The following is an 18,967-nucleotide window of genomic DNA, read 5'->3' as shown; positions in this document are numbered from 1 at the left end:
AAGTAGACCTACACATATAGAAAACAAATTTATGGTTACCTAAGGGGAAAGGGAGGTGGGGGATAAATTAGGAGTTTGGGATTAACACATACACACTACTATATATAAAATAGAAAAACAACAAGGACCTACTGTATAGCACAGGGAACTATACTCAGTATTTTGTAATAACCTATAAGGGAAATGAATCTGAAAAAGAATATATAGATATATATGTGTGTGTGTGTGTGTGTGTGTGCGTGTGTGTGTGTGTATATATATATATATATATATATATATATATATATATATATATATATACACATACATGAATCTCCTTGCTGTACACCTGAAACTAACACAACATTGTAAATCAAATATACTTCAATTAAAAAATAATGTTTAAAAAAAAAGAATGGATGTGTTAAATGGCCAATCTTATGTTTTCCGGAGATTTCTGAGAAGAGGCGCACACCACCTCATGTTTACGATGCTGGGTAAAGGAGACGTACTTAGTATCCATGCTATTGATCATCCATCGCTTGACAATTCACCCTGTGGCTCTGCCCTTCACTGACCTTCTTAGCACACTCTGCCCCAGTTCTGCTCGGCCTCTAGGACTCTCTAAGTCTCAAAGATCTGTGTCCAACGTCAAAATCCCTACGCAGCTGACTTGGCATTATACAGCCTCCGCTGGTCATTTATCCAAGTAACTTAAGAAGAGTGAAAGATCAGGGCTACGATGCATTTATATCTAAGGAGTAAATGGTGATCCCCCAATACAGCCACGTTAGAGTGCTGGGCTTGCGCATTTGGGAGTATAAAGGGAGCTGGGGGCCACACTTTCGAAACTGCTTCGACCACAGCATCGCAAGGTAAGTGCTCACAAGTGCCCGCTTTTTTGCTCCATGTAGCTGTGATTATACCTGATCAGGTTACCTGGAGAGGAGAGAAGGCAACACAGCAGCCTTTGCTGAGGGCCTACTAAGCGTAAGGAACTGTGTTAAGGGCAATATGGGAGAAAAGATGGTGAGGCCTTTCAAGAAGCTTCTACAAAGAGTAAAAAGACAAGAATATAAGCAATTATGACACCAAAAAAAAAAAAAACTAACCTGCAGGATATAAAGCTGAATATAATACGTGCTTACCCCTCTAATTGTTTAGGTCAGTATTATAATTGCAGTTAGCAAATAAACGTGCTAATTTGTGATATCTCTTCTGTGATTGCCTTGAAGTATTATTTGAAATTTTTGTGGTTGGTTATGTAAATTTTTTTCTTATGTCAGGATTTCTGGGAGATGATTGCGGGAAGAAATTCTCCCATGCATTTGATCCATCTCAGAATGCATCCTAGTTTGCTTATTAATGACCAGTTTCCAGACTGCTCATTCATGGCATGCCTTGTGGACTTCGGGCTGGGTCATGTCTGACACTGCAGGAGCATCCCTCAGAGGGATTCTGTAGCTCTAGGAGCTTGCGATGCTTCGATTTCTGGCCACCATCTTCACCAGAATACCTTCTGTCATACATTCACAGGGTTAAGAGAAACCTTGGGGATTTTCTGGTCCATCTGTCTCATTTACAGAAGGAAACCAAAGCTCAAGGAAATTACAACAGCTACTTTAAAGAGCTGGCATTAGAAAACCGAGGTTCTGCCTCCAAGTGTGATTTCGTTTGAACCAAGGATTCAGAATATGATACTTAATCATTTAATCTTTTCCTGAGAAAGTTGTGAGAATTTTAGGATATAGCTGGAGATTATTAGAGACTCATAAAAGGTAGAGACCAAGAGTACGCGACCAAAGTAGGAAAGCAAGCGTTGAAATGTCTCTTCCTGCCTAAATGGTATTTCACGACATGTTCCCCAGGTTCCATAAAAGTACTGTGTGGTAAATGGGAAGTTTAAGTTAAATTTGATATTGAAAATTATTCAGACTCTTATGGTATCCTGAGATCTTCATGTAGGTTATCAACTTCTGGACTGAGATTCCTTAGTCCCAAATAAGTTATCAGCTACCCTACCTTCATCTTCTCCAAGAGAATATAGGATATTTAAGAGAGTGCCCATCCTAGACCTCTTAAAGAAGTCTTGCCCATAGTTCACAACTTTTCTCTCATTGCCAAAGAATTCAACTTCTGGTCTAAAAGCATCCAAGTTACAATCCGGATCATTCCCCTCCCTCCTTCCTTTCTTTTTTGACCCCTCACGGCCCCCTACCCTCAGCCGGAAGCATCATCTCTCTAAGTCCCCATAACACTTCATTTAGACGCTTACAGAATTTGTATTATTCTTCCTTGTTCAAAGATTTATTTGAGCATTTCTCTTAACTGTTCCTAAATTTTGCATTCCTTTACGGTAGAGACTGTCTTTATCCTTTTTTATACCCCCTATGGAGCTGACATGGTACTTTGCACACACAGAAGATACTCAAAAAAATTGTTAATCAGTGCTGTAATTACCCAATTATTTAAAGAATGATGATTTCACCGAAGGGATAAATGGAAAATGTATTTCCATCCCACACCATCCACTGTGTACTATTTAAATGTAGCTAAACTTAGAAAAGTACAATTTCTAGATTTATTTAAACTCTTCCTAGTTCATTTGTTCTTTGTTTTGTTTAGTTTTGATTTCTGGGATCACTCTCTCAGAAGCCACTTCATTCCTGAAGGACACTAACCATTGCTTTGGAAACCAAGAAGGTAAGAGTCACTTTCATCTTGATTGGGAATACAATAATTGAAATTAGCAAACACTGTTTTACACATTCTCATTCTTGCCACACTCATAGGAATCTGAAACTGATGAAATTAAAATCCATTACTTAAGTATTTCTAAAGGCAGATTACAAAATATGCAGCTAAGGAAGCAGGGCTTCCCAAATTTGCTCATCACACTAACAGGAATAAAACACACTGCAGAACTTTGACACACAAGCTCCAGGTCAATATACTTAGGTTGGCCCCAAACATGATGTTCGTAGGCTCAAGATTCAGTCTTCACACAAGTCTAACTTTGCTGTGTTTTGAGCAGAGGCCGCACCCGTGAATCCCCTCAGCTGTGTCTTTACTCACAAATGATGCTGAGAGAATAAGGAGAAATGGATTGAAACCTATATCCACTGTAGTAATAAAAAAATATTACTCGCCCACCTCAAGATTTGTGTTTATTGGAAGTAATTCTAGATGAATTAGGACCAAGGAAACCAAAGTATAATTAAGTCATGACCACACCGTTGCTGACAAGATGCAGTAGCTGAGAAATTCCCAAGAGAGGGCTGAAAGTTGAGAGCAGTGTCATAGCGCACTGACAGCAGTAAGCGGGGTTGGGGAGCACTCAGAAGGTGGTGCTGGAGGTCAGGAAGACTGGGATGGCCATCCCCATTGGAAGACCCCTAAAGACAGGAACAGAGGGGATGGCTGGAGGGACACAGCTGTGTAGGGCTGGAAGCAGGTCAAGCTCTCAAAACCAAGAAGCAGATAATTAGGGGACTTTCTGGGGGTAGAGTTTCCAGGGACACCATGAGTCATGCCAAGAGAGTTGGATGAGACCTAACAAGGGAAAGTTTTATCAGCCAAGAATACATGGTTTTAGCCCTGGGTCTCAGAGTACAGTTGTATAAATATGGGGACAAGATCTGACTTAGCAACCGGACGCACACAGCGTGCGTTGAGGGGCTTTGCTTGACAGTGAGTGGTGAGCCATCGGTGTGAGGAGGCTGCCAGAGGGCAGTCACCACCTCGGGCATGACACCTAGGTCAGGAGAGGTGAGGGCACATGCTGATGGAGGACAACATGTGGTCTGGATGTCACACTTAAGAGATTAACAGGAGTGAGCTCACTGTGATGGTAAAGGAGATGCAGAAGCACATCACGGAAGAAACAGATGAAGACAGCACTGGGGCTACTTAGCCTGGAAAAGAAAAAGCTAAGGAGGGACTTCCCTGGAGGTCCAGTGGTTAAGACTTCGCCTTTCAGGCTCAATCCCTGGTCGGGGAGTTAAGATCCTACATGCCTTGCAGCCAAAAAACCAAAACATAAAACAGAAGCAATACTGTAACAAATTCAATAAAGACTTGAAAAATGGTCCACATTAAAAAAAAAAAAAAAAAGCTAAGGAGAACCCAGAGCAGCCATCAAATGGGTGAAGAGTTGTCTTGTGGGGAGAAGGTTTGAACTCTTTCTGTTGTTACCAAGAGCCGAAAGGAGGATCAAACATCCTGAAGTCACAGAGAGCCAGATTTCAGTTTAAAGCAAGAAGTATCTTTGGCCTGCAGAAACTACCCCAAATGATTTTCCAAAATTTTCAAAAGGGAAAAAAGTCATCTTGAAGGCATTTGAGTAGGCTGGACAACACATTTGCAAGAATATCGCTGAGACAACTCATGCATCATCTAGGCAGTAAAAGTAGGAGATACTGGATTCTGAGTCATGGTTAGAGCTGTGGGTGGAAGAAGAAAAATCTTCACCTCAACACACGCAGTGACTTGAATCCCAGACGGAAAGTCTTGTTTTTCTAAGAGACCTAAAGGTATAGTTTGACCATGAGTCATTGTAGTCTTTCCCCAACTTCAGACTTCATTCTTATACTACTATCACAAATTTTGCAATACCCATTTAAGACCAGTACTGCTAATTCACTTAATATTTTGATTTACCTTGATTCCTTTTTCTTCTTAGATGTGTTTTTCAAAGTTAGCCTATATGCTTGCTATGAAAGTCTGGACCGTCTATCTCAGCATCAACTGAGACATTTAGATATTCAGAATCTCAAACTCTACTCCAGATCTGCTGAATCAGAATATCTATTTCAACAAGATTCCCAGTTGGATTCCTATGCCCACCAAAGTTTGAGAAACACTGCTTTATATCATTACTATAAACAGATATTTCACTGTCTCTAAGTCGTTAGCACATATTATTCTATTTTATTCTAACTTTCTTCACATTTTCACAAAATATTATCTCTAAACTTGGGATGCATCTTATAATCAATGAAAGGAGTACTGTAATTAGCAGGGTGTTTTCCTTTATTAGTGGGACACAAAATAGGTTATCTTACAATCGATGGCATCTTACATTTTGCTAAAATAAGGTAATAGACTTTAATATAACTATTAAAATTAAGAAATAGTTGCCTAAAATCATTTTGTATTGGACCATTGGGACTATGCCATGGTTTTGGAAAGAGTGGCTTTATAAAAGCAAAATAATGCTCCCAAACATCACTGTGTTTGAGGCCCTTGAGAACAATTCAGTTTCCTCAGTCCCAACCACAGAGATTCTGTTGCAGATGATTTTGATGTGGATCAACTTTCGACACTTTGGGTAGCAGGCTGAACACTAAGTCAAGCTAAATGACATCAGATCATACACTTGCAGCCTGATGAGATTCCCTCACACTATAGTGCAACCATTCTCAAACTGTGGCCCATGGATCCTTGGAGATTCCTAAGAACTTTTCAAGAGGTACATGAGGTCAAAACAATTTTCATAATACCCAGATGCCATGTGCTTTCTTCACTGTGTTGACTTAATGATGCAAAAGCAAGGATGGATAGACGATCTGACACTTTATTACAAATCAAGATATGGCACCAAGCTGTACTAATAGTCATAGTATTCTTCACAGCCATACACTGACAGTGAAAAAGAATTTTTTTTTAATTTAAAAAGCCAGCTTCAGGACTTCCCTTGTGGCACAGTGGCTAAGAATCCGCCTGCCAATGCAGGGGACACGGGTTCGAGCCCTGGTCTGGGAAGATCCCACATGCTGCGGAGCAACTAAGCCCGTGAGCCACAACCACTGAGCCCGTGTGCCACAACTACCGAAGCCCACACGCCTAGAGCCCATGCTCCGCAACAAGAGAAGCCACCGCAATTAGAAGCCCGCGCACCGCAACGAAGACTAGCGCTCGCCGCAACTAGAGAAAGCCTGCACGCAGCAACAAAGACCCAACGCAGCCAAAAATAAATATAAATAAATAAATAATTTTTTTAAAAAGCCAGCTTCATTGAAAAATAACCTAAAATTTGCAGCAGTGGAGAGTATTAATTTGATTACATCTCAATTTTATCCACATCTTTATAATATTCTACATGATCAAACAGGAAGTCCATGAAAAGCACTCCTTTTGCACACTGGACTTTGACATTTGTCTCAAGGAAAAACACATGTGCAGTTGTCTGAGTTGCAAGATGAACCAGCCACTTGATTCATGAAGCACCATTTTTACTTGAAAGAATGACTAGAGGACAAACTATTGTTTCTCAGACTTGTATATCTGGCACACAGTTTCTCAAAAAGCAGTGAAGTGTGTTTATCCTTTCAAGGAAAACTACTGACAGTGTTTTTTACTAATGATATAGTTGAGTTTTCAAGCAAAAATTAAAACTTTGGAAGACTTGTATCTACTATCATTAGCTTGACAACGTCCTAATATTTGAATTTTCTAATGAGATCAGTACTGATATTAATAATTGTGATTTTTTATACTGTATAATGAAACGTGCCAATATTTGGAAGTTCTGTATAATTCAGTGAACAATATTTTCCAAATGATCAATGTATGATGTTTACACATGGGTAAAAGTTTCATTCAAAGTTCAACACAGACCAACAGATCATAATGTTTGTTGATATGGTTTCAGATTCCACATTGCAACTAGCCTTTAAGGAACTACCACAGAAACTACCACGTGTCAAGTTTTGGTATAGTATCTAAAAAGAATATCCGCAATTATTTGAAAGGGTAATTAAAATACTCTTTCCTTTTCCAAATTATATATCTGTGAAAGATTTTCTATATCTACTTTAACCAATAAACAAACAAAAAAAACCAAAAATTCATACAGCAACAGACAGAATACAGAAGCAGGCATGAAAATCCATCCATCTTCTACTCAGCAGACATTAAAGTGAGTTGCAAAAATGAAAAACAATGGTACTCTTGCCACGAATTTTTTTGTTTTGGAAAATATAGTCATTTGCATAAAAATATGTCATTAATGTTAACATGCAATGAATTTGATAGGAACTTTAAATGAATTAGATTTTCTCAATTTTGACTTCTAATACCATAAATATTGGTAGATATGACCTGCATAAACCAAACTCACTGGGTTCTCAATGGTTTTTAAGAGTGTGAAGGGGTTCTGAGAAAACAAAGCTTGAGAACTGCTGCTGTCGTAAAACTCACTTAAGCCACAAAAGTAGGGACTATCTTCACAGATGAGGAAACAATATGGATGAATTCTTCCTCTCCACCAGGCAGTAACTGAGAAAATTTAAACTGCATGAAGCCTGCAAGCCAGAGGTCCTCTTTGTGGTGCTATATTGAGTTCCAACCTCTTAACTATGAAAACTTAACCACGAGCACACAGATGGTTCAGCAGAGCCGCTGGCCAAAGTAAAATCGAAATGCAACTTATCCTGAATAAGATCCAGAGGGAAGCAGTTGCTCCTCTTTCTGTAGGACTAGATCCCCCCAGAATCTCAAGGAGGGATATTGAAACAACAGTCAGTTACCAATGAAGAGTAATTTCATAAAGTGTAAGATTGAGGGTGGGGGAAGTTCCAAGGGACAAGCATAAAATGTTCAATTTTCCCACTTCTAATAGGAAACATAAAAGGCTTTATTCAAAACATATGACCTATTTCTTAAGAGAGATATGGGGATATATGTGTGTAATTGAACTCCATTTTATGGTCACTTACAGAAGAATGTATGGAAAAGAAAAAGCAGAGAAAGAAAGGGAGAAGGGGAAGAGTTGTGGGGAAAAGAAGTAGAGGGTCAGGAAGGATACGGGAAGAGGTCCAGAGGGAACAGGAAAAGCAAATGCAGATGAGGAAAAGGAACCAGAAAAGTCACACAACCTGCAGGGGCCTTAGAAATGAGCTAGGCTTGCTTCTTCATTTTAAGTGAGATTAGTGGCCCAAAGAAGTTAAGTGGTTTGACCAAGTTCAGTGCCGGGACTTTAAGCCAAATTTTCTAGCTTCTAAGCAAGGAAAACACATAAAGAGAAGGTCTGTGAAAGGGGATGGTTTGGAAAGAAGTGACAGGGGGGGATGAGCGGGAGGGTGGACAGAGAGAGAGAGGCAGAAAGATACATAAACACACCATACACGCACATGCACACACACACACACGCTAAGCAGTGAGTTCTAAAGCAGGTATTTAATTAAACACTGTTTGTCACACCCCGACACTGCTACACATAACTAAAGTTTGGAGACCCCTGCCTTAAGCCCAGTACTTCTCAACTCTACTATGCCTAGAAATCACCTGGAGATCTTGTTAAAGTGCAGATTCTGGTTTTGTAATGCGGGGTGGTTCTGAGATTCTGAATGTCTAACAACTCCTCGGTGATGCTGATGCAACATGTTCAAGGACCACTCTTGGAGTCAGAAGGCCCTACACCAGCAGTTCTCAGAGTGTGGTCCCTGGACCACAATGATGAATTCACCATCAGCTGATGAATGCACCACGAGCATTGCCTAAGAACTTGCTAGAAATGCATATTCTCAGGCCCCATCCCATACCTACTGAATCAGAAGCTCTGGGGGTGAGGCCCAGAAATCTGTGTTTTAACAAGCTCTCCAGGTAATTCTGGTGCATGTTAAAATTTGGAACCATTGCACTAGGCCATAATGTCTCCTATCACCTTGTTGCCTGTAATTGGCTAAACAAGTGTGGCAGTACTTTATGTTCAAGTCATTACTTTTCACTGGGCTATCTGAACTTTCTACTAGGAATTATCAACACTCACCAAGAGGAACATCTCAATCTTGCCAACTATTCAGTTGGATTTCATGTCTGATGTCTAAAGGAAAAGATTCTCCTTGGATACAGAGAGTCTAAATTATACTCCCAGTTAAATGCCACCCATATCCCACCCCACTCCGTTCCCACAATGATAAAAATCAGTGTTCCCAAATCTGAGTAGTTTAGAGGAATTTTAAGAATCATGATACGGAAATGAACAAACCAAAAAACCTCAGCTCTCCTATGTCAAAAGAAAACCAAACTTTCACTTCAGGGTTTGGAGGAAGCGGTTTAGAAAGGCCACCACTGACAAAACGGTGCACTGTTAGTGGAGATGTAAATTTGTGCAGCCACTACAGAAAACAGTATAGAGATTCCTTTTAAAATTAAAAATAGAACTACCATATGATCCAGCAATTCCACTTCTGGGTATATACCCAAAGGAAATGAAATTACTATCCCAAAGAGATACTCCCACGTTCATTGTGGCATTATTTAGAATAGCCAAGACATGGAAACGATCTAAGTGTCCACTGATGGATAACTGGATAAAGAAAAGGTCATATATAATGGAATATTATTCAGCCATAGAAAAGAATGAAATCTTGCCATTGGCAACAGTGGACCTTGAGGGCATTATGCTATGTGAAATAAGTCAGACACAGAAAGACAGATCCTGTATAATCTCACGTATATGTGGAATCTTAAAAAACCAAACTCATAGCAACAGAGATCAGATCTGTGGTTGCCAGAGGTGGCGGGTGAGAGGTGGAAGAACTGGGTGAAAGGGGTTAAAAGGTACAAACTTCCAATTATGACATAAATAAGTTCCGTGGTTGTTAAGTACAGCATGGTAACTGTAGTTAATTACACTGTGTTGTATATTTGAAAGTTGCTAAGAGAGTAGAGCTTAAAAGCTCTCATCACAAGGGCTTCCCTGGTGGTGCAGTGGTTGAGAGTCTGCCTGCCAATGCAGGGGACACGGGTTCGAGCCCTGGTCTGGGAGGATCCCACAAGCCGCGGAGCAACTGGGCCCGTGAGCCACAACTCCTGAGCCTGCGCGTCTGGAGCCTGTGCTCGGCAACAAGAGAGGCCGCGATAATGAGAGGCCCGCGTGCCGCGATGAAGAGTGGCCCCCACTTGCCGCAACTAGAGAAAGCCCTCGCACAGAAACGAAGACCCAACACAGCCATAAAAAAAAAAAAATCTCATCACAAGAAAAAGAAACTGTAAGTGAAGGGATAGATGTTAAGTAGACCTAATGCTGTGATCATTTTGCAATATATACATATATCAAATCATTATGTTGTACACCTTAAACATATACAGTGTTATATGTCAGTTACATCTCAATAAAACTGGTGGGGCAGGTGGGTAGGAAAGGCCACCACTGTGTCCTCAGGACTCACTGGACACATCCTCTTGTGTCTGTCTCCAGGCGACGCCGGGGTGAGCAAGAAGGGCGGGAAGAAGAAGGGCTCCTCTTTCCAGACCGTGTCCGCTGTGTTCAGGTTTTGTTTTTTGGCAGCTTCCACATTCGGTTGTATTTCTGCCCAGTGCAACGGCGTTTGCTAAGGTTAATGTGCTTCTTCTGGTTTGTGTCTCAGGAAAATTTAAACAAATTGATGGCCAATTCAAGGAGCACTCATCCTCACTTTGTGCGATGTCTGATTCCCAATGAGACCAAGACTCCTGGTGAGTAAGAATCCATCAGAACAGGACTCCCTGAAACGTATGCAAAATTCTGTGGGTGTGGGTGTGGGTGCACACGTGAGTATGTACATGTGTCTGTGTGCACGTGCATGTGTGTTTCCCTGAGGACAGGCTCATGAGAGCCTTTATCACTTCTCAGTCTATGAAATAGGGCTGCCAGATTTGGCAAATTAAAACCACGAGACGCCCCATTAAATTCGAATTTCAGATGAGACAATGAAAAATTTCTTAGTATAAATATGACCCATGCAATATTTGGGATATACTTATACTAAAAAAAAAAAAAAAAAGCATTTACTGTTTCTCTGAAATTCAAATTCAACTGGGCATCCTGGGCATATTTTATCTGGCATCCCTACTATGAAATTATATCCAAAATATTATGTACATATATAGGTACATTAAATCCATACCTTTCATAAAATTCTTAAAAACCTTTCCCCCCAAAGTGAAGAGCCACTATATTTGGCAAATAATCAGCTTAGGTGTTCCATAATAAAAACAGCATCAATAACAACCGTTTTCTGAGCCTAATGCAGTCCCATTATTATGTTATCTCTACTGTTTACAACACTTCACTGCAAGATAAGCATAATCATCAACATTTTATAAATGAGAAAACTGAGAGTCAGAGACCAGGTATATAGACATAGAACACCATGTGGTACAGTAGACGTTTAACCATCACCAATCCTGGATTCACAAATATGGCTGAGTTTCAGGGCCATTTGTCACAAAGGAAAGAACAAACCATCACACAGACGGTGGCTATGAGGCAGCTCTCTCACCAGCCAAGCTGTTGAATCCCAAAGGCTGGGCTTCTGGCATCAAGGTCCTGCTTCAGCAATGTTACAGGAGAGCAGAGGAATTAGATGATCAAGGAAAAGATCCCAGCTCCACCTATTACTGCCCAAGGGACCGCAGATGAGTCCTTTAGCTTTCTGGTCTATAAAAGGAGGATTAAAATGGCATTTTCTTTATGCATTCACTTAGTTATTAATTCATTTATTTATTGAGTGAGCGCTTATAAAGTGTTGACTCATTTTGTAAATATTAACTCATTTAACCCGCCTTAGAGGGCTGTTGTGAGAATTAAATAAGCCAGTACACGTAAAGCATTTGAAACAGGTCCCATCACAAGAACAAAACAATTGTAACTATGTATGTTGACGGAGGTTAACCAGACTTATTGTGGTGATCATCTCAAAATATATACAAATATCGAATCAATATGTTGTACACCTGAAACTAGTAAAATGTTATATGCCAATTACACCTCAGTTTTTTTTCACACACACACACTGTATTTTATTTTTACAAGAGATAAATAGACTGACACCAAGCATCGTACATGAATGACCACAACAAAAGCAACAATGATTGCAATTACCAAACATGAAACACACTCATACTATGCCATAATATTGACATTCAGTCCAGTAATCCTCCACTGTAACAGCTCCTTTACTTTGCAGTGAAAATTGATTTGTATATTCTTTGCCTCTGAGTCCTTGTGGGATTTTTTTTTTAATTCAGACAGAAAGTCACAAAAATTATACTCATCCTCATCTGTTCACTCAGTCCCATGTAATTAATTTTTTTGTTCATCTTGATCTTTTGTTAGCACTTTTATGAGTTCATCAGTTTTTCATTAGAGTTCTGAAAATGCTTATTCATTCAGTTCAGCTGTACAGTCAGTTACCAGAAACCTGTACTTGTCAGAGTCTTTTCCATGAATTTCTTGAAGATGAAACCCTTTTATAGGAACATATTTGCAAAAGCATCAGAGTACACCCAGAACTGTCTGTAAATGACAAAAGACTTAAAAATGACCACAGTTAAAGATCTGATGAAAGTTCATAATAATGCAGTTGACAAGAAAATTAGTTATTTCTGAGATATACATTTTAAAGTAATAACTAGGATTATGACTTATAACATTATACCAGAACATGTAAGATTTTTAGAAATTTCATGTAATGTCTGAAACATTTATATTAACATATTTCCATACAAATAACCCAATGAAAGTTTAGTATTAGTTGTTTTGTTTGTTTGTTTTTTTATACTGCAGGTTCTTATTAGGCATCAATTTTATACACATCAGTGTATACATGTCAATCCCAATCGCCCAATTCAGCACACCCCCATCCCCACCCCACCGCAGTTTTCCCCCCTTGGTGTCCATATGTCCGTTCTCTACATCTGTGTCTCAACTTCTGCCCTGCAAACCGACTCATCTGTACCATTTTTCTAGGTTCCACATACATGAGTTAATATACGATATTTGTTTTTCTCTTTCTGACTTACTTCACTCTGTATGACAGTCTCTAGATCCATCCATGTCTCAACCAATGACTCACTTTCGGTCCTTTTTATGGCTGAGTAATATTCCATTGTATATATGTACCACACTTCTTTATCCATTCGTCTGTTGATGGGAATTTAGGTTGCTTCCATGACCTGGCTATTGTAAATAGTGCTGCAGTGAACATTCGGGTGCATGTGTCTTTTTGAATTACGGTTTTCTCTGGGTATATGCCCAGTAGTGGGATTGCTGGGTCATATGGTAATTCTAATTTTAGTTTTTTAAGGAACCTCCATATTGTTCTCCATAGTGGCTGTATCAATTTACATTCCCACCAACAGTGCAAGAGGGTTCCCTTTTCTCCACACCCTCTCCAGCATTTGTTGTTTGTAGATTTTCTGATGATGCCCATTCTAACTGGTGTGAGGTGATACCTCATTGTAGTTTTGATTTGCATTTCTCTAATAATTAGTGATGTTGAGCATCTTTTCATGTGCTTCGTGGCCGTCTGTATGTCTTCTTTGGAGAAATGTCTATTTAGGTCTTCTGCCCATTTTTGGATTGGGGTGTTTGTTTCTTTAATATTGAGCTGAATGAGCTGTTTATATATTTTGGAGATTAATCCTTTGTCCGTTGATTCGTTTGCAAATATTTTCTCCCATTCTGAGGGTTGTCTTTTCGTCTTGTTTATGGTTTCCTTTGCTGTGCAAAAGCTTTGAAGTTTCATTAGGTCCCATTTGTTTATTTTTGTTTTTATTTCCATTACTCTAGGAGGTGGATCAAAAAAGATCTTGCTGTGATTTATGTCAAAGAGGGTTCTTCCTATGTTTTCCTCTAAGAGTTTTATAGTGTCCATTCTCACATTTAGGTCTCTAATCCATTTGGAGTTTATTTTTGTGTATGGTGTTAGGGAGTATTCTAATTTCATTCTTTTACATGTAGCTGTCCAGTTTTCCCAGCACCACTTATTGAAGAGACTGTCTTTTCTCCATTGTATATCTTTGCCTCCTTTGTCATAGATTAGTTGACCATAGGTGCGTGGGTTTGTCTCTGGGCTTTCTATCTTGTTCCATTGATCTATGTTTCTGTTTTTGTGCCAGTACCATATTGTCTTGATTACTGTAGCTTTGTAGTATAGTCTGAAGTCAGGGAGTCTGATTCCTCCAGCTCCATTTTTTTCCCTCAAGACTGCTTTGACTATTACAGGTATGTGACATTCCCCATCTCTCCCCCCATCACAGGTGAGTGACAGTCCCCAGCTCTCTCCCCATCTCAGGTATGTGACAGCCCCCAGCTCTCTACTCATCACAGGTGTGTGAAGCCCCCAGCTCTCTCCCCATCACAGGTGAGAGACAGCCCCCAGCTCTCTCACCATCTCAGGTATGTGACAGCCCACAACTGTCTCCCCATCACAAGTATGCGACAGCCACTAGCTGTCTCCACATCCCAGATATGTGACAGCCGCCAGCTCTCTCCCCATCACAGGTGAATGAAAGCCCACAGCTGTCTCCCCATCACAGTTATGTGACAGCCCGCAGGTGTCTCCCCACTACAGGTATGTTATAGCCCCCAGCCTTCCCCCCATCACAGGTATATGAACAACCCCAAGCTCTCTCCCCATCACAGGTGTGTGAAAGACCCCAGCTCTCTCCCCATCACAGGTGAGTGACAACTCCAATCTATCTCCCCATAACAGGTGAGTGACAACCCACAGCTCTCTCCCCATCACAGGTATGTGACAGCCCACAGCTATCTCAGCATCACAGGTATGTGACAAACCCAAGCTGTCTCCCCATCACAGGTGTGTGACCGTCCCCAGCTGTCTCCATAACACAGGTGCATGACAACGCCCAGCTCCCTCCCCTTCACAGGTGGGTGACAGCCCCCAGCTCTCTCCCTATCAAAGGTATGTGAGAGCCACCAGCTGTCTCCCCATCACAGGTATGTGACAGCCACTAGCTGTCTCTGCATCCCAGTTATGTGACAGCCGCCAGCTGTCTCCACATCACAGGTATGTAACAGCCCCCAGCTCACTCCCCATCACAGGTGTTTGAAAGTCCCCATCTCTGTCCCAATCACAGGTGTGTAACAGCCTCCAGCTCTCCCCCCATCACAGGTGTGTAACAGCCCCAAGCTGTCTCAGCATCACAAGCATGTGACAGTCCCCATCTTTCTCCCAATCTCAGGTGTCTGTCAGCTCCCATCTCTCTCCCCATCACAGGTGAGTGACAGCCCCCAGCTCTCTCCCCATCACAGGTAAGTGACAGCGCCCAGCTGTCTCCACATCACAGGTATGTGACAGCCACTAGTTGTCTCCGCATCACAGGTATGTGACAGCCCCCAGCTCTCTCCCCATCACAGGTGAGTTACAGCCCCCAGCTCTTTCCCCATTACAGGTGTGTGACAGCCCCCAGCTCTATCCCCATCACAGGTGTGTGACACCCCCAGCTCTCTCCCCATCACAGGTAAGTGATAGCTCCCAGCTCTCTCCCCAACTCATGTATATGAGAGCCCCGAGCTGTCTCCGCATCACAGGTGAACGACAGCCCCCAACTCTCTCCCAATCACAGGTATGTGACAGCCCCCAGCTGTCTCTGCATCACAGGTATGTGAAAGCCCCCATCTCTCTCCCCATCACAGGTGTGTGACAGCGCCCAGCTCTCTCCACATCACAGGTGAGTGACAGCCCCCAGCTCTCTCCCCATCTCAGGTATGGAACAGCCCCCAGCTGTCTCCGCATCACAGGTGCCCGACAGCCCCCAACTCTCTCCCCATCACAGGTATGTGACAGCCACAGGTGTCTCCGTATCACAGGTATGTTAGAGCCACCAGCTGTCTCCGCATCACAGGTATGTTACAACCCCCAGCTCTCTCCCCCTCAGAGGTGTTTGACAGTCCCCATCACTCTCCCCATCACAGGTGTATGACAGCCTGCAGCTCTCTCCCCATCACAGGTGAGTGAAAGACTCCAGCTCTCTCCCAATTACAGGTGTGTGACAGCTCCGAGCTCTCTCCCCATAACAGGTGAGTGACAGCCCCCAGCTGTCTCCGCATCACAGGTGCCCGACAGCCCCCAACTCTCTACCCATCACAGGTATGTGACAGCTCCCAGCTGTCTGGGCATCACAGGTATGTGACAACCAGCATCTGTCTCCGCATCACAGGTGTGTGACCACCCCCAGCTCTCTCCCCATCCCAGGTAAGTGACACCCCCCAGCTCTCTCCCTATTACAGGTGTGTGACAGCCCCGAGCTCTCTCCCCATCACAGGTGAGTGACAGCCCCCAACTCTCTCCCCATCACAGGTATGTGACAGCCCCAGCTGTCTCCGTATCACAGGTATGTTAGAGCCACCAGCTGTCTCCGCATCACAGGTATGTGACAGACCCCAGCTCTCTCCCCCTCAAAGGTGTTTGACAGTCCCCATCACTCTCCCCATCACAGGTGTATGACAGCCCGCAGCTCTCTCCCCATCACAGGTGAGTGACAGACTCCAGCTCTCTCCCAATTACAGGTGTGTGACAGCTCCGAGCTCTCTCCCCATAACAGGTGAGTGACAGCCCCCAGCTCTCTCCCCATCTCAGGTATGTGACAGCCCCCAGCTGTCTCCGCATCACAGGTGCCCGACAGTCCCCAACTCTCTACCCATCACAGGTATGTGACAGCTCCCAGCTGTCTGGGCATCACAGGTATGTGACAACCAGCATCTGTCTCCGCATCACAGGTGTGTGACAGCCCCCAGCTCTCTCCCCATCAGAGGTGTTTGACAGTCCCCATCACTCTTCCCATCACAGGTGTGTGACCGCCCCCAGCTCTCTCCCCATCCCAGGTAAGTGACACCCCCCAGCTCTCTCCCTATTACAGGTGTGTGACAGCCCCGAGCTCTCTCCCCATCACAGGTGAGTGACAGCCCCCAACTCTCTCCCCATCACAGGTATGTGACACCCCTCAGCTCTCTCCCCATCACAGGTGTGTGACAGCCCCCAGTTGTCTCAGCATTACAGGTATGTGACAGTCCCCATCTCTCTCACCATAACAGGTGTGTGACAGCCCCCAGCTCTCTCCCCATCACAGGTATGTGAGAGCCACCAGCTGTCTCCCCATCACAGGTATGTGACAGCCACTAGCTGTCTCCGCATCCCAGTTATGTGACAGCCGCCAGCTATCTCCACATCACAGGTATGTGACAGCCCCCAGCTCACTCCCCATCACAGGTGTTTATAAGTCCCCATCTCTGTCCCAATCACAGGTGTTTAACAGCCTCCAGCTATCCCCCCATCACAGGTGGGTGACAGCCCTCAGCTCTCTCCCCATCACAGGTGTGTAACAGCCCCCAGCTGTCTCAGCATCGCAGGTATGTGACAGTCCCCATCTTTCTCCCAATCTCAGGTGTCTGTCAGCTCCCATCTCTCTCCCCATCACAGGTGAGTGACAGCCCCCAGCTCTCTCCCCATCACAGGTAAGTGACAGCGCCCAGCTGTCTCCACATCACAGGTATGTGACAGCCACTAGTTATCTCCGCATCACAGGTATGTGACAGCCCCCAGCTCTCTCCCCATCACAGGTGAGTTACAGCCCCCCCAGCTCTTTCCCCAGTACAGGTGTGTGACAGCCCCCAGCTCTCTCCCCATCACAGGTATGTGACAGCCCGCACCTCTCTCCCCATCACAGCTGAGTGACAGCCGTCATCTCTCTCCCCATCACAGATGAGTGACAGCCTCCATCTATCCTCCCATTACAGGTGAGTGACAGCCCCCAGCTGTCTCTGCATCATAGGTGCCTAAAAGCCCCCAACTCTCTCCCCATCACAGGTATGTGACAGTCCCCAGCTGTCTCCACATCACAGGTATATGACAGCCACCAGCTCTCTCCACATCACAGGTATGTGACAGCCCCCAGCTCTCTCCCCCTCAGAGGTGTTTGACAGTCCCCATCACTCTCCCCATCACAGGTGTGTGACTGTCCCCATCACTCTCCCCATCACAGGTGTGTGACAGCACCCAGCTATCTCCCCAACACAGGTGAGTGACAGCCTCCAGCTCTCTCCCAATTACAGGTGTGTGACAGCCCTGAGCTCTCCCCCCATAACAGGTGAGTGACAGCCCCCAGCTCTCTACCCATCACAGGTGTGTGAAGCCCCCAGCTCTCTCCCCATCTAAGGTATGTAACAGCCCCCAGCTGTCTCCGCATCACAGGTGCCTGACAGCCCCCAACTCTCTCCCCATCACAGGTATGTGACAACCCCCAGCTGTCTCGCTATCACAGGTATGTGATAGCCACAAGCTGTCTGCGCATCCCAGGTATGTGACAGCCGCCAGCTCTCTCCCCATCACAAGTGTTTGACAGTCCCCATCTCTCTCCCAATCACTGGTGTTTGAAAGCCCCTAGCTCTCTCCCCATCACAGGTGACAGCCCCCAGCTGCCTCCCCATCACAGATATTTGACAGCCCACACGTGTCTCCGCATCACAGGTACCTGAACAGCCCCCAACTCTCTCCCCATCACAGGTATGTGACAGCCCCCAGCTGTCTCCACATCACAGGTATGTTACAGCCACCAGCTGTCTCCGCATCACAGGTATGTGAGAGCCCCCAGCTGTCTCCACATCACAGGTATGTGTGAGCCCCCAGCTCTCTCCCCATCACAGGTGTTTGACAGTTCCCATCTCTCTCCCGATCACAGGTGTGTGACAGCCCCCAGCTCTCTCCCCATCACAGGTGAGTGACAGCCCCCAGCTCTCTCCTCATCTCAGGTATGTGACAGCCCCCAGCTGTCTCCCCAATACAGGTATGTGACAGCCACTACCTGGCTCCGCATCCCAGGTATGTGACAGCCACCAGCTCTCTCCCCATCACAGGAGTTTGACAGACCCCATCTCTCTCCGCATCACAGCTGTGTGAAAGCCCCCAGCTCTCTCCCCATCACAGGTGAATGACAGCCCCCATCTGTCTCCCCATCACAGGTATGTGATAGCCCACAGGTGTCAACCCACTACAGGTATGTGACCGCCCGACACCTTCCCCACATCACAGGTAGGTGAACACCCGCAAGCTCTCTCCCCATCACAAGTATGTGACAGCCCCCAGCTCTCTCCCCATCACAGGTGAGTGACATCCCCCATCTCTCTCCCCATAACAGGTGAGTGACAAACCACAGCTCTCTCCCCGTCACAGGTATGTGACAGCCCCCAGATATCTCAGCA

The 18,967-nt window shown here is 44.1% G+C and overlaps 1 protein-coding gene across 1 annotated transcript in view; it reads left to right on the top strand.

Annotated features, from left to right (window-relative positions):
- Positions 1 to 744: 744 nt before the first annotated feature.
- LOC132358943 (myosin-8-like) overlaps positions 745 to 18,967 on the top strand; it is a 31,803-nt gene continuing 13,580 nt past the window's right edge. Inside the window, 3 exon segments of the mRNA XM_059912174.1 lie at positions 745 to 854; positions 18,031 to 18,065; positions 18,171 to 18,236. Of these exon segments, the coding sequence (XP_059768157.1) occupies positions 745 to 854; positions 18,031 to 18,065; positions 18,171 to 18,236 (211 nt within the window).

This window comes from Balaenoptera ricei, unplaced genomic scaffold (assembly GCF_028023285.1).
Source record: "Balaenoptera ricei isolate mBalRic1 unplaced genomic scaffold, mBalRic1.hap2 scaffold_717, whole genome shotgun sequence".
NCBI classification, from domain to species: Eukaryota; Metazoa; Chordata; class Mammalia; order Artiodactyla; family Balaenopteridae; genus Balaenoptera; species Balaenoptera ricei.
Note: the sequence above shows the minus strand (reverse complement) of the source record. Positions and strands in the feature narration are given on the sequence as shown.